The sequence below is a fragment of the Cydia strobilella genome, chromosome 20 (genome assembly GCF_947568885.1).
Source record: "Cydia strobilella chromosome 20, ilCydStro3.1, whole genome shotgun sequence".
NCBI classification, from domain to species: Eukaryota; Metazoa; Arthropoda; class Insecta; order Lepidoptera; family Tortricidae; genus Cydia; species Cydia strobilella.
In genome coordinates this window covers 8,097,199-8,124,858 of record NC_086060.1, presented here as the reverse complement: position 1 = coordinate 8,124,858, position 27,660 = coordinate 8,097,199, and the positions used below count along the sequence as shown (strand labels likewise).

The window sequence follows — 27,660 nt, the reverse complement described above, 5'->3', positions numbered from 1 at the left end:
ACGTCAAAAGTTATTCCATCCAAAAACAAGTTAGAAACTGAGTTTAAAGAAGGGAAGTCAATATTTTGTATTACAAAATTGTAGCCAGGAAAAAAGACAGGGTAATTTTGTTTGCCAACAAAGCGATTTATTTAATTTTTGAACGTATGTAACGTTTTGTAAAATATTTTGATAAATATGCAATACTTATAGAACATATACAAGGTATATAGGTATGCTTAGTTATAAGATAGGCGTTATAGAACCATAGGAACTTGGGCCATAGCAATGTATCTTATGCAATTAATCAATGGTTAACCATATTTTAAACATAAATAGCTATTGCGCCATCTTTCAATTCTAGGACTTCGACAAAGTCACAAAGCAAATTAAAAACTAGGTATCAATTCATAGTAATTGACAAGACAATTTCATATTCATATATATATATGATTTTTTTATATACACATCACCGTCAATAGTGCGATCTGCCGACGCTATACGAACGCTAATCAAAAGATTATATCGGTCGTTGTATGAATAAACTTAACAAGTACCTACATTTTATCAGTATCACTATGACATTATAGCCCAGTGGAATTTCAATCAGTACCTGTTATACTATTATAGGGCTTATTAACCATAACAAATAGGATTGTCTGTTTGTTTAACTATATTTATCTATTTTTAGAAGTTGGGCTTATCATTCCATAATAAATCACAACAAAATATAGGTAGTAGTCAATGTTTTAGTTTATAAACTAGGAAAAAACACACCTGCATTTATTATGTAGGTAGTAGGTACCTATTCTATTCTAGTTTTTGAAGCCTATCAATGGATATAACCTTAGCCCTATTTTCTCTATGATAATTATCTTATCTCACAAGTTACCAAAGAAGATTATTAAAAGATAAAGTAAATTGTTGTATTAGATAAATTCGATTTTACGCCTATGTTCCTTTACTTCACTTAAATCTTATGTAAGGTGCCATTGTAGTTCATAAATATATTTAGATATTAAATAATATTAAAGATAAGTAATAATATCAGTTTTTATTATTTAAATCGATAAAGTAGGTATATTGTGATAGGTATAGCTAGTATCAAAAAAATTGCAGAGCCAGGCTGAGGGACCTCTTATTTGTTATTACCACAAACGATAATTATAAATGACAATTTGTCACTCACTGCTACTTACAACTTTAGCTTAGCGCATATTATTTTCATGAATTTGACAATTCAAATTTTTAGACTGACAACAACTCGTCTTACCTGTCTGTAGTTTTACTATTGACCAATAATATAACAAATCGTTAAATTGGTGGAATGAGGTTTACTAAATTGTCTCCTAAACATTAGTTTAAGATAGCACTAGCACTAGATCTGCGCAAATCCATATAATTACCTAATTGTTTTAACCATTACCCCATATGCAAAAGGCATCTCGGTCTGGATTATATTGTTTTTTTTTTCACGCTGGTACCCACCAGCTAAGAAACTGGTAAAAGCCGAGTTTGCACGAGTATTGTTCACCCGAACACCAAATATTGTAGAAGTTATACACTATAAAATAAGTTAATATATAGATAGGCTTTAGGTGCATGCAAGCGTGTCATTCCTCGGTGTTTTGGACATTTTACTAGGTATAAAATATAGCCCTGTACCCGAGAATCAGAAATACTTAGGTATCTATATACACTTTGTCTTACACGGTAATTGTAGCTTATAGCTTAGAATGCGTAAATGTATACAAGACATGTTTTTATGGCTCTCAGGTACAGAGTATTGTCCTATTTTTGTAATCATAGACTAATGTTTCCTTTTAAATGTTAATACATTGAATCTTCCGTATTATTATTGAATGTTATTTATATGCCACTTTAAGAGTTGTATGTGTTAATAGAAGTACACATAATTACTTTTAAAACCAAGTTTATTACAAAAAAGGTTGAAAGGTTGAATGTAGGGTTAAATTTTATTTATAAAGAATTTTATTGTGGCTCTACAATCACTTCTTTCTTACTTCTTCTTGGCTTAAACCAGGGGTTTCCAAACCCCGGCTCGCGTCGAGTTCCAATCCGGCCCGCGGACAACCAGGTTTTGGGATTATCGGGTAACAGACACCAGCAAATGGCGTCCGATATGGCCCTAAGGTATAAAGTTTGGAGACCTTTGACTTAAACTATCGAATCGGTTCTGTCATGTTTTATAAATCACTTAATAAGCACGCCCACGATAGGCCCTCGGTCCTTTTTTTAACATACATGGCAAGCAACTTGATGATGATATTGACAATTCTGTATAAATTCCTTGCCAATCGCCCGACCCCTATTTCACAAACTTGACAATTGTCATCTGTCTGATTGATATGTTCTGTTATTTGCGCTCCATCTTGATCGGGAGTGATATTTCACAAAGACGACGAAAATCTATGATTAGCCTTTGTTTCATCGCAAAGCATGTGGAGGATTTGGCTCCTTTGAACAAAGTGTTCGCCTTGACGTCCACGTGGTGTAAACGAGGCTCGCTAGGTAAGTCAGTGTCAGGTGACTATTGCCAAATTGGTGAAGTTATGAGTGTGGTCATCAATGGCCACTGCATCCCTGACGGATGATTGTTGCAACGCTGTGTCAAGAGCGGTTGAGACGGCCAATGCATTTTCGCTTATGGCTATACAAGCCTATCGGTGCATGGCATTTCTTGCCGCATAAGTCGCATGTATGGATTTGTTGAGCTTCTGGATTTGAGAACAGGCTGCCAGCCTGGTGACGATGACGCCTGTGCCTTTTATGTTTCAAATTTTCCAGCCACACTTCGTCGTGCTTCTTCACTCCCACGCATAGGTCTCTACGCCACTCGGGTCTCAATGCAGCACGTTCCTCCCAACCGTGGGTACTGATGCCAAAGCATTCCATGTCGCGCTTGCAGGAGTCCCTAAACCTTAACATTGGGCGTCCCACAGGTCTTTTTGTATGTGCTATCTGACGTTCAGTGTAACCTAGCCTTTATATCACCGTCCTGACACGAATTGTCAATTTGTCATTGTCAACCTTGTCAAGTTGATCCCTTAATGATATGGCATGTCACATAAAATAACACAGTCACAACGATTATAATGAGTTGAATACATAATTATAACCTTTTAATAGTTTCAGTTAGGTAGTTAAATTGCATCAGTTATTAAAAACAAAATAAACATTAAGTGTCGGTCGTACAGTAACCAATATATTTATGTGCATTATTAGCAATTATTTCAAAGTTACCTATTAATGTGTGATCTGAATTCATTATTCCATTGCACAAAATGAATACTTGCATTTGCATACCTACACCGGTGAAAGTTAATTATACATTATGTCTATACTATTCTTAAAGGTTAACACCTATACTGTTGGCTCTATCAGTGTCATATGAAATTCTATACTTTGTGCCAGATAGAAGCAGCTAGAAAAAGGCGGATGAAAGAATCAAAATAATATCCACACTCCTATTATTAAGACACTAAGGTCACTCTTCCTTAACAATAAAGAGCGTCCGCAAGAGTCATCCGTCTATCCGTATAATGACCACGTTTCACCACGCTGACAATTGTCATTTGACAATGACAATTTTCCTTGCGTTGCTGGTCCAACAAGTAAACATTGATGTTAGGTACCATCGTTACTTATACCGATACCAATCTGTATAATACAGAAAATTTTCATTGTCAAGATTGCTGATTGTTCAGACAATTGTCAACTTGGTGAAATTAATGATTTGGCAAAATGATTGTTGTGGCACAACGAAACTGATTGAGTTATTTCTATAATACTCTTTACCTCTTTAGAACAAATTTCAACCTAAATGTTGTCTGTATATCTAGTCAATATGTATTGTGATCAGTGTTGAATAAATTGTTTTCGGAAAACGAACTTGTTTTTTACTTTGGAAACTGGGCCAGTGGAATTTTAATAACGTTTTAAATAATACGCAATTTTGAGTACAGATACACTGAATAATATATTTCAAAAATAGCGTTTTATTATGAAAAAAATTTAAGACATAAAAACATGAGAATATATTCCATTATATAAAAACCAAAAGTTAATGAGACTTAGGTACCTACTTATTTTCTAAATTGGCACATTTCAACTTAATTAATAAATATATCTCAGTACATAGTTAATTTAAATTAACATAGGTACTTATTATTTAAGTATTATCATCTGTTAAATGCCTTTACACAGTAAGACTAAAATTACATACCTAGATTGGTAATTTGACTTAACCTTTTATAAGGCATAAAGGCGTCAGAAATTATTTAAAATTGAACCGTATCACTTTGAACTCAGGTAGGAAATATAATCCCTCTGTGTTATAAAGCCTGAATTCTTGAATGGAGAGGGAAATATGATCTAAAGTTTAAAACAGTGTTTAAATTGCAAAAGCGAGCCATACGCGTATTAGCAGGTGTAAACTCGAGGTACTCGTGCAAAGACCTTTTTAAAAATTATAGCATTATGACACACTATTCGCTATATGTGTACGAAATCATAATGTTCACACGCCGTAATATAGACAGTTTCAAACGGTCAAATAACTCGTGCAGAATAACCCGCCAGACCGGGCGCCTGCTGCCTGTGCGGCGTAGACTGGCGCTGCTCGACAAATCACCGCGCGTAATCGGCCCTGCATTCTATGAACGCCTACCCGCTAATCTCAGAAACGAAACCTCTGATGATATTTTTGGACGCCGACTCAAAGAAATGTTATTAACAAAATCGCTGTATTCTGTTAAAGAATACACAAACTTGAAACGCGATTAAAATGTATAATATTTTTTCTATAATAATTTAATCTGACATTGTTATTTTAATGTTCTATTGTCGTTTTTTATTTCTTATTGTTTTAGTTACTTTGTTAATTAGAATTTTATTTTAATTTGACTGCAATACTATTATTAACTCACTGTATTTGACTTTTAATTTTTTTATTTTGTTATGATTTGTTTGTTTTTATTTATTTTTTAATTATTTTACTGAATTATTATTTTTTACAATTTGACGATCTTTTTGTGAGTTCATGTTATTTAGATACATTGTGACATTGTTAAATATCATGTAATTCCCAATAAGAAATAAATTAATCTAATCTAATCTATGCGGATGCGGATGTTGAAAATAATGCGGAAGTTCCGCGGTTGCGGTTGCGAATATTCGCACTTTGTTTTGAACATAGATCAGTGGCCCGTTTATCAAAAGCTTGTAGCTTGTAATACAAGTGGAAGTCCTTTTTTGACAGCTTTTGTTAGAAAGGGACTTCCACTTGTATTACAAGCTACATGTTTTTGATAAACGGGCCCCAGGGCCACTTACGTCTGTCACTGTTAAAATGGGAATTTTATAGGGAATTTCATACTTAGTTCACTGCTGATTGCCGTTAATCAGTCCATCAATTACAGTTAGTGCAACTGGCCACTGGCCCTAAGCTACAACCACCATTCAATACTTTTGGACTTTACACAGAAATTTATATTATAGGTACATTTATTGACTCATTTGCTAATGACAACAACCATCTATTATATATGATAAGTTGATAACAGTTATTCCTAGCAAACCATTAGATATAATAGTCATACTTGTTATGAACAAAATGCTGCACTTCATGATAAAAGCAAGCCGCTTTGCACAGTGATAGTAGGGACCAAACTGAGCGATTTGACCCGCAGCAGCGGCAAGTTCACCCCTTAGGAACAGAGATGGCGCCACTTCTTTAAAAAATATTTCAAAAAATTCTACAAGCTAAACCAATGAACCGATTTAAATGTTTAATATCTCAAATGAAAGCTCATTATATACATTACTTTTAAAAAAATAATATTGTCTTCGGTTACCGCGATAGTTACTCATGAAATAAAACTATGAAAACGGATTATATCGCGTATATTGAATTTATAATACATCCCGACGTTTCGAACTCTTTACAGCGTTCGTGGTCAACGGGTGACTGAGGAAAAATTACAAAATGCAAAAATACCCACATACTAAAATAATGAACAATCATAGACTACAAACTTTAAGTCTGGTTGTACATGCAAAATCGGTTCATAAGGCTAGTTATTTTAAAAAAATACTCAAAAAATATATACTGATTAATTTTCACAAAAAACGGCATCTTAAATTTTTATTTTTTACTCGATTGATAGTTTTTACTTGATTTCTCAAAAAAAATGTATGGAACATGAATAGTTTAACGCATGTGTATATTACTGAATAAATAACAAGTATTATAAAAAAAAACCCGACACTGATACCTCTCATACTTCACGAAATATGAAAGTTTGAATGTGAGTGTAAATTTCTTCAAAATATATTTCAAAAAATTCTACAAGCTAAACTATTTGACCGATTTCAATGTTTAATATCTCAAATAAAAGCTCATTATATACATGACTTATAAAAAAATACACAAGAAATATATACTGAATACTTTTGACAAAAAACGGCATCTTAAGTTTTTTTTTCTTACTCGATTGATAGTTTTTACCTGATTTCTTAAAAAAAATATGGAACATGAATAGTTATATACACACATATAGTACTGAGTATATAAAAAGTATTACAAAAAAAACCCGACACCAATACCTTTCATTCTTCACGAAATATTTAAGTTCAATTATGCACACTCTTACAAATAAATTTATTTAAAAGAAATCTTCAACCGCAGTAAGTGCACTGATTTTCATATGAAATGTGTCATATGAAAAGAAATCACCCAATTTATTTTAATAAATAAAAAATAAATAAATAAAACCTGAATAAAGTTTTTTCCTGGTGCTGAATTACAATAAAATATATACATTCGTAAACAAAAAACTTTAATTGTCCTCTTCGGGTTCACCGATAGATGTAGAACTGAAAAAGAAAAGTCGTTTTGAGGTACTCGTACCATTCCAATACTACAAAATCACCGATCATACATGAACTGGTTGCTGTAGATTACTGTTGAATTATTTTTGTGCCTGTAGATTACTGTTAAATTATTTTTGTGCCTAGCTGATTACCATTAAACCTATAATTTTGTGCCAAACCTATAATCAGTGGCCAGCATGCAAAATAACTCTGGATTGAAAATGACATTAACTTACTTTTGATTTGTACAGCCACCTTTGCATGATTTACACTGGGCTGTGCATGGTAAGCTGACGCGACGACACCCACAACGCATAGTTTCGCAGCCAGATTTGCAGCCCCAATGGTCCAAGAGGCTTAATTGCGACCAAATCGCTGTAACTGCCGACCATTCTGGTGTCCAACTCTCTTTTTCCTTAGTTCATCCCTAAGATGTACATGGTATGGAATATGGAAATTTCTGGTTTCAGAGGAGCGTTTCCCCATATTGACGTACTCCTATTTTCCCGTCTTTTTATAGTGGCCAGAGAAAGGCAGCTTGATCTGAATGAATTCTTCCAGTACGAAAACCAAATTTGTCCACCTTCGTTGTCAGTCAATGGAGGGCTTCGTTCAGGGAACAATTCTGATTTGGCCGAGAAATTGGAACCTGCCAACCCTGCCACCTACATCAGCTGCTTTCTATAAACATGCACTTCGAGCAGCTTACCAAGCGGGCCATATATGGGGAAACGCTCTGAAATCAGAAGTTTCCATACCATGTCCATCTTCTTGGGGATGGACTAAGGAAAAAGAGAGTTGGGATCCAGAATGGTCGGCAGTTACAGCGATTTGGTCGCAATTAAGCCTCTTGGACCATTGTGGCTGCAAATCTGGCTGCGAAACTATGCGTTGTGGGTGTCGTCGCGTCAGCTTACCATGCACAGCCCAGTGTAAATCAAGCAAAGGTGGCTGTACAAATCAAAAGTAAGTTAATGTAATTTTCAATCCAGGGTTATTTTGCATGCTGACCACTGATTATAGGTCTGGCACAAAATAATAGGTTTAATGGTAATCAGCTAGGCACAAAAATAATTCAACAGTAATCTACAGCAATCAGTTCATGTATGATCGGTGATTATGTAGTATTGAAATGGTACGAGTACTTCAAAACGACTTTTCTTTTTCAGTTCTACATCTATCGGTGAACCCGAGGAGGATATTTAAGTTTTTAGGTTACATAATTATGTAGTCACTTTAAATAAAAATAATTTCTATTTTGTTATATTTTTTTGTAATTCAGCACCAGGAAAAAACTTTATTCAGTTTTTACTTATTTCTTTTTTATTTATTAAAATAAATTGGGTGATTTCTTTTCATATGACACATTTCATATGAAAATCAGTGCACTTACTGCGGTTGAAGATTTCTTTTAAATAAATTTATTTGTAAGAGCGTGCATAATTGAACTTAAATATTTCGTGAAGAATGAAAGGTATCGGTGTCGGGTTTTTTTGTAATACTTTTTATATACTCAGTACTATATATATACATTTATGAAACTATTCATGTTCCATATTTTTTTTTAAGAAATCAAGTAAAAACTATCAATCGAGTAAGAAAAAAAAACTTAAAATGCCTTTTTTGCCAAAAGTATTCAGTATATGTTTTTTGAGTAATTTTTTCTAAATAATGTATATAATGAGCTTTTATTTAGGATATTAAACATTGAAATCGGTCAAATAGTTTAGCTTGTAGAATTTTTTGAAATATATTTTGAAGAAATTTACACTCACATTCAAAATTTCATATTTCGTGAAGTATGAGATGTATCGGTGTCGGGTTTTTTGTATAATACTTGTTATTTATTCAGTAATATATACACGCAGTAAAATATTCATGTTCCATACATTTTTTTGAGATATCAAGTAAAAACTATCAATCGAGTAAAAAATAAAAATTTAAGATGCCGTTTTTTGTCAAAATTATTCAGTATATATTTTTTGAGTATTTTTTTTAAAGTAATGTATATAATGAGCTTTCATTTGAGATATTAAATATTTAAATCGGTCCATTGGTTTAGATTGTAGAATTTTTTGAAATATTTTTTAAAGAAGTGGCGCCATCTCTGTTCCTAAGGGGTGAAACTTGCGCTGCTGCGGGTCAAATCACTTAGTTTGGTCCCTTCTAGCACTGTGCAAAGCGGCTTGCTTTTGTCATGAAGTGCAGCATCCGGGCAAAAAATGGCCATAACAAGTATGACTATAAGTACATTAGTTTAATATGTTAAATGCAATAATAATAAAAATTATTTTCATGGTTTTCGCCTCCTTCCTAAATACTTCCATGTATGGGAAAAATAATGTTTATATTTTTTTTGTATATATAGTAATGTGGATATAATACTATTAATATTGTTTTACAAATTCATTCTTTATAATATATTATATAACAATTCAATTAACCAAATATGTTTCAGAATTATTCTTATACAAATTATAAAATTGATAATATTTGAAATTACGAAAACAATTGTACATAAGAATTAAAGCTACACTTACATCACATTTAAGTTACCTAATCAAGTTATTGTTTGATTAATGATTTATTTAAAAAAAATTGCTAACTTGGAGAAGTTGGAGATTTCTCATTTCATACTCTGGCCAGTAAAGTTGTCAGGTTGTCACATAAAAAGGTAGCAAGTTCAAAAACAAAAACAGTGACATTAATGGTTGGGCATACTGTACTTAATAGGCAATTAAATGTGTAGTTTCCAAGCAAAAGGTACCAAATTGTCGCTTGCCATAAGGACGCTGTCAAAGTTTTTCGTATAAAGAAACAAGCAATTTTCGTCCTTATGGTAAGTGACAATGTGGTATCTTTTGATTAAAAACGTCACAAATAATTACTATGAGAAATTGCTGATTCACTAAAACTAAAGTTAAAGTACATTTCAAGTTAACCTAGTTTAATTATTTAGTAATTAGTAGGTACATAAGGTACATTATATCTCTATTATGTAAACATGGCATATGAATGTCATATGTATGTTGTATGTGTTGATGTGTTGATTTTTCATAACTCTTGATAACACTTCTATTGATGATATACATGTTGGATTTCCTATTTATCCTATATAAGTATCGAAAAATGATTTAGCATTCAGATAAATGAAAACAAATGCTGGGCTTCATTATGAAGCATCTTAGCAAGTCCTTACATATGTATTGCAGTATTGCACTAAGGCAAACTGTTTCAGATAGTGTTATAGAAAAAGCATCCACATTTACAAATCTTAATTGTTACATTGTTCCTTACAAACTAAATAACAGTGGTATCAATAAACATTTGTGAGCATGTACTTCTTGAGATTACCAAATAATAATTACTATTGTATACAATCATAAAATTCTATCAGACAGAATTGGCTTCCCAGACCAGTGCTAATCTAGGTACTTTTGTTAATTTTGGTCAGGGACGGATTAATCCAAATAAAGGCATTTTGGCAATATAAATACCTATCAAGGCAATTATCCCTGTATGAAGGAGAACATTGTTGCATAGGCAGTCTAGATTTAACTTTATAGATAATTCAGCCTGTATCTAATCAAAGCAGTTACAATCACAATCACAGTCACCTGCGTCTGCAGAACCACCGTCACAACACCCACCACCATCAGCACCATCACAGCACCCACCGTCCGCACCATTCCCCCCGTCACCACAACAACCATCACACCCGCCGTTCCCACTGCAGCAACCATCTTGCCCGTCGCAACAATCATGACAGCAGCTCGCGCATCCTTCGCAACACGAGTCCGTACAATGCGCTATACCCTCACAGCAATGTCCGCAGCCATTGCACAGCATTCTGCAGAAGAAATACCAGCAAAATGCGTCGTCATCTGCTAAAGAATCAGCACACACGAAGCAGCAGAAATCCAAATTCCTTTGCGTCCGGCGCACTTTTTCTGCATCTTCTTCCTCCGCGCTATTTTCACTGAAAATAGGCTGTGTGACAACAGCACTATCATTATGTTCAGGACCATTTAGTTTCAAGTCGCCGTCCCCATTTAACAAAGGTTGTGTGATTATAACGTTATCAGCTATAGGGGCGCTAGGTTTTTCCAAATTGTCATCTTCGCTGGGAGGCGCGGTGGGCGTTGGTTGCGACGTTACCACGTTAGCAGACGACATTTAAGGTAATTTTACACAGAATTTACACTTAATAATATAAATATTAAACAGTAAAGTTAATTACAAAACGTAAACAAAACAAATCAACAAAATATTGCGTTGCTGTCCACTCCTACGCATGGATGGATAGCAATTGGATGACTGACACAGTGTCAGTACGTGGGATATAAGCAAAGTGACATTGACAGTTGTAGTGTTGCAGCAATTTACTTTATGTGTTTTTTTAACCGACTTCAAGATTTCAAAGGAAGAGGTTCTCAATTCGATTGTTTTTTTTTTAATGTTTGTTACTCCATAACTGGTCCGCCTAAAGCAAAGGGGGCGCAATATAAGGACTTAGAATTTTTTTGACCAAAAGTGAAAATTATACAGGAATCATAAAACACTTAGAAAAATTTCATTCGAAACGCTAAAATAAGCATGTTTTGTAGAAAAAACTTTTTCTCTAAAATCAAAAATGGCCGAGATATTGGACCTGAAAGTTGAGCCGATTTTTAGGACAGAAAAAGTTCGATGGGTGTTGTTGTCATTATGACCCCTATTTTTTATGATGCTATCGTATAGAAGACGCTAAAATAAGCATGTTTTATAGAAAAAACTTTTTCTCTAAAATCAAAAATGACCGAGATAATAGACTTCAGAATTGGCAAAGCAAAGGGGGTGCAAAAAAAGACTTAGATTTTTTTTTAGTAGGTACAATAACGTCTGTTCTGGCGTATGTCCTAAAAATCGGCTCAACTTTCAGGTCCAATATCTCGGCCATTTTTGATTTTAGAGAAAAAGTTTTTTCTACAAAACTTGCTTATTTTAGCGTCTTCTATACGATAGCATCATAAAAAATAGGTGTCATAATAACACCAACTTCATCAAAAATTTTCGAAGTCCTGCGCCCCCTTTGCTTTAGTCCAACCGCGATTTGTCCTCTTCGTTATGTTTGTTAAGCAAGTTAGGTTTTCAAGAAACATTTTTGTCAAGCTCGAGTTCTGATAATGGGATCCATGAGGAATCGAGGGAACTCCTCAATTGTGAAAGGCATACATATAGTGATTTATGTATTTTAATCAACAAATCCAGCATTTCCATTTTCAAAAGTGACATTTGATAAAGTGGAACTGCTGATGATGATCAGAATGGAACTCTTTAATGACGCATAGTTTACGTTTGGCGATTTGTCCTCTTCTTTATGTCTGTTAAGCAACTTAAGTTTTTAAGAAATATTTTTGTCAAGCTCGAGTTCTGATGATGAGACCCACGAGGAACCGAGGGAACTCCTCAAATGTGAAAGGCATACATATAGTGATTTTTGTATTTTCATCAACAAATCCAGCATTTACATTAAAAAAGTGACATTTGATGGAAGTGGAACTGCTGATGATGATCAGAATGGAACTCTTCAATGACACATAGTTCACGTTTGGCGATTTGTTCTCTTCCTTATGGACCCAGACCCAAACTTGGACCCGGACTCGGACCCGGATCCGGGTCTAGACATGGACCCCAACTCGGACCCGGACCCGGACCGAACTCTGACCCAAACTTGGACCCGGACAGCCGGATACGGAGCCGGACTCGTATCCGGACCCGGAAATGCTACTAGAAAAGTGGGTTAGGTGGGTGGGTGGCTTTTGAACTGCGATTCTCACAGAACAGAACTGCTATCAGAAAAGTAGGTTAGGTTAGAGCTGTGACCCTTACAGAAACAAAATGCTATCAGAAAAGTAGGTTAGGTTAGAACTGCGACCCATACAAAAACGAAATGCTACTAGAAAAATGGGTGGTTTTACCTCCTTTTCTACATAATTAGGCAAAAGATGCTGTCTTTTTCATTTCATTGTCTGGAATCTAAGAGTGCACCATCAACAATAAGTGAACTTTCAGCGGCATCCCCCATTGAAGTCGTTTTTTTTTTCTTAAAAATTATTTATATTAAATAAACTTATCTTCCTAATAATAAACAACCTTTTGTATAGTTTACAGGTTTATTACATTTCCTTATAAACCATTAAAGTTGTATACTTGGATACAAACTAGCTTTATAATAGGCATATCCCATAGACCTAGCATTACTTAATTATTATTGTACCCCTATGGTATATCCAGAATGCCATGTTATACAAAAGTTTGTGTATTATTCTTTAGGATTAGGAAGATTTAATTACTCTTAGCTCCCTTTCGACGATCTTTGTCAGGAGTGTAAAGCAGGAGTGGAAGAGTCCACACTCGTGCGCAAATCGCGGCGCGTAGCCGCGAACGCGAGTGGGGAGTCGAGTTCGCAGATCTGCAAGGGGAGTGTGAAGGGAGCTTAAGGTAGCTATGAGAGCGCCCAAAATTAAGCTATTACAATGTAAAAGATTTCCTTTCTCAAGATATACAGCCAGATTTGTAGTAGTTTCTAGTTTTAAGATTTTTGCATGCTAGTACAACCTGTATAGTACAAATAGCAGAATAAGCAACCAATTGTCACTTACCACCTAAGACACTATTGTACCTACTTATTCTTTGCAAATAAATACTTACTTACTTACTTACTTACTTACTTAAAGCTGCGTTTCGGTTTCCATCTATTCAGTCACTGTCGTAGCTATATCAAAATGAGCAATCACCACAATCACAGTCACAACCGCCACAGTCACAATCACCACCCGCATCAACAGCGCCATCTGCACCACCATCACAACAGCAATTGCAACATTCCGCGCAGCAATTGCAGCAAGAACTTATGCAGTGCAGTAAACCGTCACAGCAGTACCCGCATACTTGGCAAAGAGTTCTACAGAACATATACCAGCAAAACGGGTCGCTTTCCCCTCCGTAAGACGAGCAATCGTTACAGCAACATTCATCTGTCTCTTTCTTGGCTCGTTCCTTTTGCGCTATGTTTTTATTTAAATTTTGTGCAGTTGGCTGAATAAGAACGATTTCTTCGGCATTTGATTCCAAATTTGGATTTTCGCGTGCCGCGGTAGGCACTGGCTGGGATGTGACGACGTTTGCGTTCGACATGTTTGTTTTTTTAAATAATTATATAAAAATGGAGGCAAAAAAATAACTAAAACGCGTAGTCTACTCTTTGGCTTCACATTGCACACTGACAGAAATTATCGTATGTTGGACCAAATACATTAATTAAACCTTGGCATGCGGGACATAACTATTTTTAAAAATAATCCTCAAGGTCTACAGTCTAGTTCAGTTTTTCGTATCGCACAAGAATAATATTCTTTTGACTCAATGATAAGTATTTCCGATGTGCATCTTTTATACCTAAAATAATTACCTAACTTTAATCTAAATTATCTAAATAAGTACCTATTTAAATGTACCGTAAACTCAGGGTAACTAATAAACCCCCTAAACATTTTTTCAGTCGTAGCGCAAGAATAATAAATTTTTCTTTCCCCCGTAAGCAACCCTTAATTTATATTTAAAAAAAACGCAAAAAAAAACTTTATACTATAAAGTTTATAGGGCTGTATCTCCTAAACCATGTGTCGTAGCGCAAAAATAATAAAATTTTCGTTCCCCTTTATAAAAGCTCAAAGTAATATATATACAAAGAACAATGAAAATCAAAAAAGAAAAAATCTTTATAGGGCTGTATCTCCTAAACCATGCGTCGTAGTGCAAAAATAATAAAATTTTCGTTCCCCTTTATAAAAGCTCAAAGTAATATACAAAGGACACAATGAAAATCAAAAAAGAAAAAAATCTTTATATATATAGGGCTGTATCTCCTAAACCGTGCGTCGTAGCGCAAAAATGATTTTAATAAACAACGTTTTACAGTACATATGGCCCTTAAAATTTTTGACATAGTTACGTAATGTTCTCATTATTGCACTAGTGCGGTACTAATCATATATTAAAGAACTCTAGCAAGGAACTCAATAAAATGATTGCCTTTAAAACCAGCGGTCGGCAACAGGCGGCCCGTGAGCCTCCCTGACTATTTTGTATGTAATATTGACAAACGACAATGTTACACCTTTTAAAAAAACCTTAAGGAGAAGAATTCTAGCAAGAAACTCAATAATGATTGCTAATGACGTAATGAATAAATCATCGCAGTTTAGGTACGGCAAAACTTATGCCACAACTTAAAAAAACCTTAATGCGAAGAGAATTCTAGCAAGATACTCAATAATTTACTCAACAATACTCAATAATTTTATTATTGAATGAGTATTAAAATACGGCAAAACTTATGCCACACCTTTGTTTTGGTTAGACTATAAGTAATAACTCTTAATGACAAGATTTTCAACTGTCACAAGAAACTCAATGGCTAAATCAAGGCAGGTTGGTGTGCCAACTGCCAATGGACCGAGGTCCAATGACGCCTGCGCAAAAGATATCTATGCAATTCACATAAAAAACTTCGTTAGCGCGATGTAGAACATTGCAGCTATTGAATTTTCTATCAAATGTTTTCACTTAACTGGCGACCTTTCTGGTTGTGTTGTGACTAATTAAAATCGCCATAAAAACAACTCCGAGGTAGTTTAGTTTATCTCTAATGGCGGGCATTATAAATTAGAACATAGGTATCTGTTCTTGTTATCTGTACATATCTTAAGGACCCTCCGCACTCGCGGCTTCGCGCCGCGTAGTCTGGATTGACCTTTAAAGCATTTGCCACACTGGATGCGTTCTGCGGTCAGGTCAAACCCGCGTTATGTATGAACAACATTGACACTATTGACAGCAACCTTTGAAGTTGAAGTTTGACCTGACCGCTGCCCGCAGAACGCATCCAGTGTGGCATATCCTTAAATATCTACTTAAGTCTATAGATTGTCAGTCAGTGGTAGCCAAGATTTTAACTTGCGACCCACATAAGACAAGCATATGGAACCTTATTCTGGTTACCACCGCTCTGTCCCACCAGGCATAACAGCGAGCCATCGGAAAACTGCTGTGTACCGTATTCTCGGACAAAAAAATTCAAATTAAACTGGTGAAACCAATGGCCGTTACTGCTGTTATGCGGGGTTGTTTTTTTGTTTTACATGTCTGTTTTACCGCAAGCTATCTGTTACAGTTTGCGCATGAGGTCCGTGGATTTGGCTGAGAGAGCGGTGCACTGCCGGTTGTAAACGGTGTGGCAAGCGTTTCGCTTCCTCGGACTTCGGTCGCGAACTGTACGTACTTACCTACATGTTTTCATCGTAGCTTGGCGCGGGAGGCTGATTTTAGCCGGTTTGAGAAATAACAATTTATTTATTTAATCGTATGGCATAAAATAACAATAAAATGACATTTTATCATCATTTATGATTATGGCTTCCATAATTATGATTATTGGCCAAGATCCCTGTTTAGGTCACTGATCCAGTGGAGTAAGTATTGAACTGATAAAGACTGAATGTAGACGAATGAACACGAGGTGAGGCACTAGATGTATTTCTAACTAGGCACCAATGAATCCAGATAATTATAAACCATCCTTATTAAGTATGGTTTTAAAGATAACAGTAATTTAAAACTGGTTGGGGTAACGTCTTTGTATTAAAACATAGTTTAAAGTTAAAAACGTTATTTCTGTGTTATCTAAAATATCCGATTATTCTAATCCGATTATTCGATCCGATTAATCTTATCCGATTATTTTGAGTTGTATTATTCTAATATTTTCGGATATTATTATTGGCGGATATTCGAATATTATTCAAATCAAATCAAATCAAATGTTTTATTCGTGATAAACTTAAAACTAAAATTACATATCCGAATATTCGGATTGCAAACCCTAGCTACAACGCTACAGTTATTCTGTGGACTCTGTGGTCATATATGGTCATAATATACTTGAAACGAATTCTGGGGATACTGGACGACGCAAGACGCAATGTAGAGCAACAGTGAGATGTGCAGACTATAATATATATTTCGGATTAAATATGAGCCTAAAAGCGGTTCAATAAGTTCTGTGGTTGAAAAGAACGATACCGGTGTTACGAAATCTTTTTAACACGATGCCGATGCTATTCAAAATAACAACGTGAATCGGTGAATCGATTCTAAATACGATAGCATAGACAGAGATGGTAGATTGAGAGGATACGCCTAACATGCCAAGTCCATGAGTAAGACCGAAATGACTATAGTTTTTCGGGGACGCGGTGGAAATGGGCGAATGGAAATTTTATTTATTTTAGTTAGTCTGTAAGTCTGCGTTTGTTTGATCCATAGACCTAGCATTACATAGACCAGCTATACGCGTGCGCCCGTAAGGGATAGACATAGATGACGTCATAAACGTGGGGATACCATATTGGTAAAAATTACCCCAATATTTGATATCACGTTGGGGCGATTACCCTGGAGGCAAAGTTAGCTTGTTTGACGGTATTAAAAAATTGTTAAATAAAATGTCAATGGGCCGTCCTTTTTAGGCGTATAAACAATGAAATACCTCCTATAATTCGCTCAGGTGGTACAAAACTAAACATGTTTAGTAAATAAAACGTAAAATAAAATGTATTATGGGTTTTAATTTAAAGAAATCACAAATCGCAATCACACCAATTAATGTACACCACATTTAATCTTCACAACATTTGTTTATTTATTTTTTGGAATTAGAAGTACGAAAAAACTTCGAGGTCAAAATTACCCATAAAATTATGATATTTTCACCTGGTATCCCTAACATGATTGTTATGCAGCTAAATTAAGAAGAAGTTTTAAAATGGCTGACCTCAGACTCTTACCTACCTACGTAATTTGGGCGGATAATTTTACAAATAATGTTTTGTTAATTTGCGTAAATAATTGCGATATTTTTATTGAAATCGTTTGATTCTACATTGCTTTGAGTGTAACGTAATTTTACGATGTTATTCTCACATATTGCGTTAAGAGAAAGGTGTAAAATACCGTACTTACGTGTGAAAGGTTATGATCTCATATTTTTGCTCAGAGCGGCTATTACAGCCGATTACAGAACAATTCACCAGTATTTTATCAAAGTTCAAGCATTCAAAACGCTAACCATCACTATATTTCATAAGAGAAAGCACAATTTCATACAAAACAACGATAATTAAACAAGCAACGAACAAACATGACATGTCACGTACTTATTTGTTTGCCACAACCTCGGTTGTGGCAGCGGTGGAAAAGTGAAACTATGACAAGGACAAACAATAACAGCGCTTTCTCTGCTACTCCTACTGAAAGATACATAAGACTATCCCGTTCGGTCATTTTCCCCCACTCCTCATGACCGATCCAGTTATACTAGATTCATGGTTTGATCCGTTTGATCGATAGCGTATAGTTGTTGCTGTTGTTGTTTATGTTTGGTTGCTGTCAGTGAAATGTGAATCGTTTTATTTTGTTTAAAAGACAAAATAATCTGAGTATAGTGAGTATTCTATATTCACGGGATATACTGTGATGTAAGTAAACTTTTCGTTTACTCAATTAACTTACTTATTGCGATTGAATTTTGTTTGTATGAAGTTTTATTAAGATAATGAATAGTAAGGTTACTTACTTCGCACTGGTCGACCTGCGTTGTAATTGATTTTGCTTTCGTGTGCCTTGAATTCGGAGTAGTTTTAACTTAAAATATATATACGGTATAAAATTTGGTATATAGATTTATGCTAATTGAAAAAATAAATACGCAAAACTACTTAGGTACTGTTTAAAATATCTAATTATTGTGACATTTTGTTCCAGATATTATTTTGAAAATGTCTGGCAGTAGAACTGGTATGTTGCTGGTATTTCTTTAATGTTGCAATAATTTTAAATGTTTATAAATACACAAGTTAATTATTTAAGTAGATAAAATTGTCTTCAGTCATCCAAAAACCGGACAAGTGCGAATCGGACTCACCCACCGAGGGTTCCATACTTATTAGTATTTGTTGTTTTAGCGGCAACAGAAATACATCATCTGTGAAAATTTCAACTGTCTAGTTATCATGGTTAATGAGATACAGCCTGGTGACAGACAGACAGACGGACAGAGGAGTCTTAGTAATAGTGTCCCGTTTTTACCCTTTGGGTACGGGACCCTAAAAAGACAAAATAGGTATGATCGTTTGTGGTATCTTTGTTACATGTTTATATTTAGTGTACAAACAATATTAACCATTTTTTCATATCAAAATACACATCAAACTACCTTACAAAATAGATAGTAGTAGGTAGTAGTAGTGTAAACAATGATATACCTAGTTACAACTTAATAGGTATATTAGGTATGTATAGGTATATTAGGTATGTATACCTATAACTTAATGATATACCTACTTACAACTTAATAGATATATTAGGTATGTATACCTATAACTTAATGATGTACCTACTTACAACTTAATAGATATATTAGGTATGTATACCTATAACTTAATGATATACCTACTTTCAACTTAATAGATATATTAGGTATGTATACCTATAACTTAATGATATACCTACTTACAACTTAATAGATATATTAGGTATGTATACCTATAACTTATTGATATACCTACTTTCAACTTAATAGATATATTAGGTATGTATACCTATAACTTGATGATTTTTTTCCAGATATTTTTACTCTGATTACTGTACCAGCAAACACAAACATCTCAGCGATGGACGTAGTACCTTCCAATGCTGAAACCCCAAATAAAGATGACAAAAATACGCCTAGAAGTGTAAGTACGCTTTTAATAACTATTTAAACTTTACAGCAACAAGATCCATTGTACATACTTAATTATGTATAACTAGGAAGTAATATTTTGAAATTTTAATTCATATGGTTGGTTTAAGAATTTATTTATCCAAAAGAATATTACAATTCACTTACATAGAGAAATACAAACAAACATTATATACATTATTTACAGTGCATGAATAGCATAAAATATATTCTAAAACAGAACAAAGTAATTTATTTATTTTTAAAAGAAAAAAGTGGGTATGTACAGTATGAAACGGCAACTGGTAAGCTAAAATAGTGTAATAATTGCGGTTGTAAAAACCCTATTATAAATAATAAATGTAATTAACAACTATAGATTTATATCCGAAATAAGATTCTTTTATTTATTTATTTAACAACTTAGTACTAGGCAGTGTTGGCCGAAACGTTAATGCAATTAACCAGTAACCAGTACAAATTGAACCGTAACCGTCCGTTACGGTTTACGGTTCAATTTGTACTGGTTAATGGTTGATTGGCGGCCAACACTGGTACTAGGTTTAGGCACAGTGTAAAAAGTATGCAGTGGACCGACGACTTTGACGTGTACCGAGCTACTAACAATGGCGAATGTATGTAGCTCGGGTGCGCGCGGTACTCCCCTCCCATACACATGATTTTTTGCATAAGCCACTACAAATCAAATTTATTACAAATCAGACCTTTTTTATGCCGGACCGCGGATCCGCGTACGACGAAACTATATTTGTAAAAATAATTTGGATGGGATACGGTTTAGATAGGGTAACATTATTATAGGGTATTATAGTTTTGTTACTCAGTGCCACTTGCACCGTCCCATAACGGGTTAAGCGGTTAAAGCGTTAACCCAGTGTCAATTTGTACTGGTAACCATGGTAACTACAGGGTTAACCCGTTAACCCAGTTTCAAATTGTACTGGTAACCATGGTAACTACAGGGTTAACCCGTTAACCCAGTGTCAATTTGTACTGGTAACCATAGTTACTCCAGGTTTAATCAGTTAACCCCGGGTTAATATGATGGCGCAAGTGACGCTTAGTTGCACAAAAAATAACCATGAAAAAGGTACCTTGTGCTCGAGCACTAGGTTTTATCAGTGTATCATGTTCACAGAGAACGAATATCCCTGTAAACTTTAAATTATCGCTGATTGCCGAAGTGAAGAAACATGACATTGTCTGGCAAGACCGGAAACAGAAGAAGAATATTGATCTGTGGAATGACGCCTGGTTAAAGATCCGTAAAGCGCTTCACATTAAAAAAAGTAAGTTAAAGTACGTAATGTAAAGGTGGGTTCCCACGGCCCGTTCTTTCACAGATCTGACCGCGCCTCAGATCGTGGGAATGGTCGCATCCAACGAGGCCTGTGGTCGCCTGTCGTCACCCACTCCCGACGGATAGCCGCACAGGTATCCACAGGCGTGCCTGACCTGTAATAACACGGGCCGTGGGAACCCACCTCTGTAATTAGTTAATCTATTCTTGAATGAATGAAAAAATGGTTATGAAAAAACAGGTACGGGGGTGATTTCTCGATAAAATTCATCGTACTAATACGCGGTTAACGGCTCCACTATAGGTGTACGAATACATTGCATATGTATTGTTGTCTAAGGACCCACAACACAAGCCTTGTTGAGTTTACTGTGGGGCTTAGTCAATTCGTGTAAGAATGTCCTACAAATTACAATATTATATATTTATTTTGAACTATTTTCCAGCAGGATTCTGCGAGAAGCAATGGAAGCTACTGTGCCACGGATACCGGAGCCACATCAACAGGAACACGCCCATGCATATAGACCTCATCAGGGAGATGGCCTTCATGGCGCCGCAGCTCAAGAAGTGTAAGGAACTAAGTTATGCTGTTCTTCTAAAATTTTATGAAAAAAAAAACATTCATTGTCAGGCTACAATGCCATGTGGCACATGATTGTGCAGCAGTTCACTACTGGTCGTTGTGGAGATCCTTGCGGAGGCATTCCATTCTTTTTAATAATCAATGAATTTTATTATTACCCATCAATTAATTGTCAAGGTCTTTTACATTTTATCAATTACCAAATGCTAAGCCAATTTAATTTTAATGGATCTTTATATTTAACACCTAATTTTATTTATTTTAAATTTTCATTGCAAATGTAAAATGGAAATACCTATGGTACAATGTTATCTGGAATAAATGATTTTATTATTATATTATTATTATTCCAGCCCAGTCTTTTGCTTCAGTTAGTCACTTTCCCTAAAATTAGTGCCTATGTAGACTTTTTTTCACCTCAACAAGCCTACTTTCGTCACTCCAGGGAGTGAAACAAAGTAGCTTTTTAATTTAGTGAAGGCCATGAACTGCCACTTCATACTTCTATTACAATTTTTTTTTAAATAAAACTATGAAAACGGATTATATCGCGTATATTGAATTTATAACACATCCCGACGTTTCGAAGCCTTTACAGCGTTCGTGGTCAATGGGTGACTGAGGAAAAATTACAAAGTGCAAAAATACCCACATACTAAAATAATGAACAATCATAGACTATAAACTTTAAGGCGGGTTGTGATATAATCCGTTTTTATAGTTTTATTTCATGAGTAACTATCGCGGTAACCGAAGACAATTTTTTTTCTTTTTTTTTTCTTTGTATTATTCTGTGTAATTCGAAATACATTTTAACCTTTAATATGTTCTCACTACTGAGGTGAAAAGTTATATGTGTATCACGAGAGCAAAGTTATTTTACGTCTCGTGATTTTGAGTCTTTCGCTTTCTCGGTACTCAAAATAAACACTCGCAAGAAAATCCTACTTTCCTCTCTTGTTGCACAAATAACTATTTTACAGCATGTCCAGACAACGAGCCGTCAGACAATGAAATGGGAGACCCTGGGTCTCCGGTCAAAAATAAAGCTCCTCAACAAAATCATATTCAAACTTCAAAACCAAAGAAGGTAGGATATTAGAATCAGTATCTTTTTTGTTTAAATTCTTGAATCGTTACTTCAGTGTTTTTCAAACATTTTATCATGACGTCCAAATGCGGAAAAAATAATACAAGTTAACCCTTTCCATGCCGCACCAGTCTATAAGGTTTTCCCAAATTATCCAAATATATTCCAATTAATCCAACTCGAGAAAGTGGTCAAAAAAATTCTTAAAGATAATTAAAAACCCCCAGAGAAACCAAGAGACCCCTATTTTCGGCATACAGTCACGGTTTAAACATGTGTAAAAAATATTTAATTAGCTATTAAGTAATTAATATTTAATCAGCAATTAATATTTAAGTTTTTAATCATGAACAAAATAAATAAAATAATAAATAACAGTATTTAAAAAATTAAAAACGAAATTAAATGATATTACTAAACATAAAACTAACCCACATATAAAACAACTTAAATAAACTTACTTTTAACATTGTCATTCAGGTCGCGCAACAAAACAGCTGTTCGGGTTCAGACACCGAGTGCAGCGAGGACGAGCGTGCGTCCATTGCCATCCTCAAGTTGCTGTTCTCGAACGTACCGCCTGAAGCCATGCGAGCGGTGAAGCAGGGGCTCGTCGAAACGCTTAATAAGATTGTGGTGGGTTCACTGGGTACTTATACGTGACCAGAGATGGGCAAAATGTAATCGACTAACGATTAACGATTAATATTACAAGAATTAATTGCGACTGACGATTGAAAACGACGATTGATCAATCTTAGTTGTATAGAGTGCAACTAATTTAGTTGCAACTAAATTAGTTGCCGATTGATTTCGGACAACTAAATTTTGTAATCGACTAATTAGTTAGACTATTTTCTCGCGACTAATGTTAGAAGCAAATTGAATAGAATACCTCGGTATGGCTATGTTGACAGACTGATTAGGACATCTTAACGGATGTTTAAAAATAAAATAGTCATGTATTACTTACGATATTTTGACCGTTTCTAAGGAGTGAGATCTATTCTCACTATTATTTTGCTACTAAAGTAAGTAAGTTTAATGACCACACGTTGAAAACAAAATAGACCGCGTAGATAATAAACAACATGCAGATGTGTCATTCAATAGAACGTGTTATTTTTAGAAGATGCGTCGGCACTTGCACCAAAATGCAACAAACAACTTCCAGTTCCAGGTAAGTAGGATTATCCCATTGTTTTGTCACCGCGTGACACTAAAAAGAGTTTTACTATTGTCAGAGACAGCAAAATATTGATAGTTTCTATGTCTAAGATTTACTCAGTATCGTATAATTCAAAGTATTAATAATGCACCAACCTACTTTATTGTTTGCGATTTGTAAACAATGCAGTTTTTCGCTATTTGTCGTTATTACCAATATATCGTTATAATAATATTATGGCATTATTTGCATTGTCATTCAAGCATTTCAAATTAGACGTGTATACATAATTTTAGCTCAATCGGATGAAGATATCTGCTTCAAAATAAGTCGCAAAATTCTACCCAAACTAACATAGTTACAACATACGAGTACCTCCGTATGTTACATACATACGTACTTGTAGTTACATATTGCAAGATAAAAAATGCAAAAACGGGCGACTACGTAGTTTTAATATAGATTTAATCGTGAAATTTAGTTGATTGAAACTAAAACTAATTTAGTTGTTAGTCGAACATTCTCACAACTAATTTTATCGCAACTAAATTAATCGCGATTAAAAAATGACGATTGATATTTTTAATCGATTGATTAGTTGACTAAAAGATTAATCGATTAATGCCCATCTCTGTACGTGACCAGCTGACGGTCTTTCCACAGCGATACAATCGGCTGACGATTTTGTTTATTCACAATAGCATCTAAACTATCATCTGACAAAGTATCAAGCGGAAGGCGATGACTAAATGTTTTTTATAGACTTAATTTTGTATATATTCCTCAACCCACCAACGGGGCGGCAGCTGACGTTCACGAGGGTTCATCATACATTTAACCACGCCGTTAACCACTATACGAGTTTTCGCCCGGGACTCCCGGGAGGCGATTGGTCATGGAAATCTGTTTCTGGCCCGCGGTCTATTAATATTATTAACCTCTTGGACGCCTATGACCGATATATACACACCGTAGGTTCAACGCCAAAGACCGATTAATCGGTCATAGACCACAAAGCAACATAGACCTACGTGCATATGCATAAAGTTCAATTTCAGTTTTGACACTTCGGCGACGTGGCGTCTAGATGACAGTTTTTGTGTTTGACACGGCGTCGAAAAGGGTAATCTACTTTGCAACGTTTTAATAAGGCTATTTACAGAAGGGAATAAAGCTATTTAGCATAAAAATAACTCTACAGAAGGGTTTTTCTCAGTTGTTACCACCTAACCGTTGTATTTATTTATTACAGCCGGAAGTACAGGCGAAAATATTGAACCACGCCAAGGAGCAGCTCGCGAAGTGCGGAGACTTCAGCAAAATCGACTGGACGATGCTCGACGTACCTGGTGAGTCAATGGGCTTTATGCATGAAATAGTACATTGTGCAACATGGGGCGTAATTTAAATATTGCAAACGAGAGTATAGTTAAATCGCGACGGCTTGCCGCAGCGATTTATAGACTCGAGTTTGCAATATTATTACGCCCCGAGTTACACACAATGTTTTTTATCACGCTTGAAATGAAATAGTTATTTTCATCACAATCGCTCACTGAATGTGGAATTGCATTATTATTATTATTATTATTTATTCAGGTAAATCCACATAATGTACAACCTAATTACAAAAGTACCGTTAAACCAGTAAGGTTTGTCTCGGTACACCATCCGCAGTAGATTTTATACAATAAAATATAACAACAACATAAGAAAGTTCATAACATGCTCAATGAGGGCTAACGCGTATGATGATATGCGCTAGGGGCGCTAGTGTAGATGGTGGTCTTTTCCATAGTTCGAAATGTCAAATGTCACTTGTCACTTCAATGACTGACAGCTGTTCTTTAGTCTTTTGGACCACCATCAACAGAGGCGCCAACTGGTGAGCAAAAAGCCCTCATTTAAGTAATCTATTATTTAAATTACAACAATCCGATACCGTTGCACTGAGCGCATATAACATTTTTTCCTTATGCTATTGTTCTGCCGGCCGCTCTGTACGGACCGGTTCTGCACTCGCTCGAGTACAGGATGCTCCAATCATGCTACGAAATTATTAAATATTATTATACAATAATGTAAATGCGAAATTAATGTCTGTAATTTTACGACTAATTTTCTTACAGGTGATCCAACAATGCTCTTTTAAGATATCTTGCAATATTATTAGATGAAATTTCTGCCTTCCATTCAGTTGGGAGTTTATTTAAGAGGTCTGGTATTATATATTGCGATGTCCTTCGTCCATAGAAGTTTTTCAATTGAGGTTTCTTTAGCACGCAATTTGCAACTTGCCTCGAGTTTAACTACTCTCTTTTGCAATATTTAACTTGCGCCCCTTGTTGCTCAACGTACTATTGTTTTACAAGGGGGCAAAGTTGGTGTTTAACCCCTCTTGCTAACATTGATACCCGAGCAAGCGAAAGATTCCAAAATTGAATCTTGAGCATTGCGAGGGTTTCAAGGCACGAGGATTAAATAAACTTTGCCACTTAAATGATAATATTTGTTCCTTTTTTATTGTGAGACGTATCACATAACAATATATTAATTGTATATGCAGATGTCAAATTAATGTATGAAATGTTTTTTTTTTGTTTTTCAGTGGAAGTCAGCAAAGCCGTTTGGGAGCACAGAGTCATGAAAATGGTGCTTACGGACTAATTATGAAAGATATACTTACTTAGGTACAATGTACATAATATATGTTACTTGTAAGTGTTTGTTAATATTTCAGTGTTTGCGAGATGTGATTATTGAAAATGTGAATTTGTGTAATACCAGGGGGGTGTCGCTGCGCAGTTTCGGTATATTTGGCCGGCGCACCGCCCGGGCAGGTGTATGGCAGTGGGCTGCCGCTCGCGCAAAATTGAAAATACGCAATGGCTTCGAATCCTAAATCGCGATCTAATCTGTAAAAAAGATAATGTTCTGTTTACGGATGTCTGAATAAACGGAAGAACAAGGAAGCAGAAAAAAACTTTTTTTTTAAATTCCGGACTACATTGACCGACATATTTTCAAAGGAATAAGTACTTCTGTGGCATACCTACTTACGTGAGAATCAGACATACTATCTCCGGTTAAAAATTTTATGTTTACGTTTGTAATTCCTACATATTTATCTTAAAAATAATAAATCAGTAGGTATAGGTACAAAAACTTGGCAAGTGACAACCCCTTGCCGACACTCGCAGCTCGGTCATAAAACTGCGGCGCGCAAAGAAGATTCACGGTTCGTGCGCGGTTATAAGTTTCAATTTTGCTTGCAGGCAGCGAGTGTAGGTATAATTTTGTACCTAAATCTGGCTTTTGTGAAGGAGTGAATTTTCTGTACGGTAGTACTATTAGTTATTCTGTGGTAATACATTGGTGTTTCTTTACGTTTAATGTACAAATATACAGTCACGTCTAAAACTATCGATACGGACAAAGTGCCAAAATAATTACACATGACCTTATTGCCCATATATTAAGGTAGTGTATACATGTGTTGTAATTATATTTGATCTTTGTATATTTAATTTTTATAAGTCAGAACCTGTAATTGGCTGTGTAGTTCTATTGTAGCGTATAGAAATGTTTATAGCTGTTGGTTTTCCATATATGAATTTAAAAAAAATTATAATTTTAGGCATTTTGTCCGTATCGATATTTTTAGACGTGACTGTACCATAAAATGTACCTAATGGTAAATATTTTTATGAAAACTTTTGTCATAATTTGCAAGCCTATTAGTATTCAGACGGGAAATTAAATCATGCAAGTGTAAGAAAACTAATAAACCTTCCAGTGT

The 27,660-nt window shown here is 35.0% G+C and overlaps 1 protein-coding gene across 1 annotated transcript; it reads left to right on the top strand.

Annotated features, from left to right (window-relative positions):
• The first annotated feature begins 18,352 nt into the window (after positions 1-18,352).
• LOC134750624 (uncharacterized) lies at positions 18,353-27,108 on the top strand. Its single transcript, XM_063685842.1, has 9 exons — positions 18,353-18,452; positions 18,739-18,771; positions 19,600-19,709; positions 20,856-21,006; positions 21,464-21,589; positions 22,587-22,693; positions 23,174-23,329; positions 25,114-25,210; positions 26,470-27,108. The coding sequence occupies exons 2-9, from the start codon at positions 18,753-18,755 to the stop codon at positions 26,526-26,528; spliced, it is 825 nt and encodes a 274-aa protein (XP_063541912.1). The 5' UTR covers positions 18,353-18,452; positions 18,739-18,752; the 3' UTR covers positions 26,529-27,108.
• Positions 27,109-27,660: the final 552 nt, after the last annotated feature.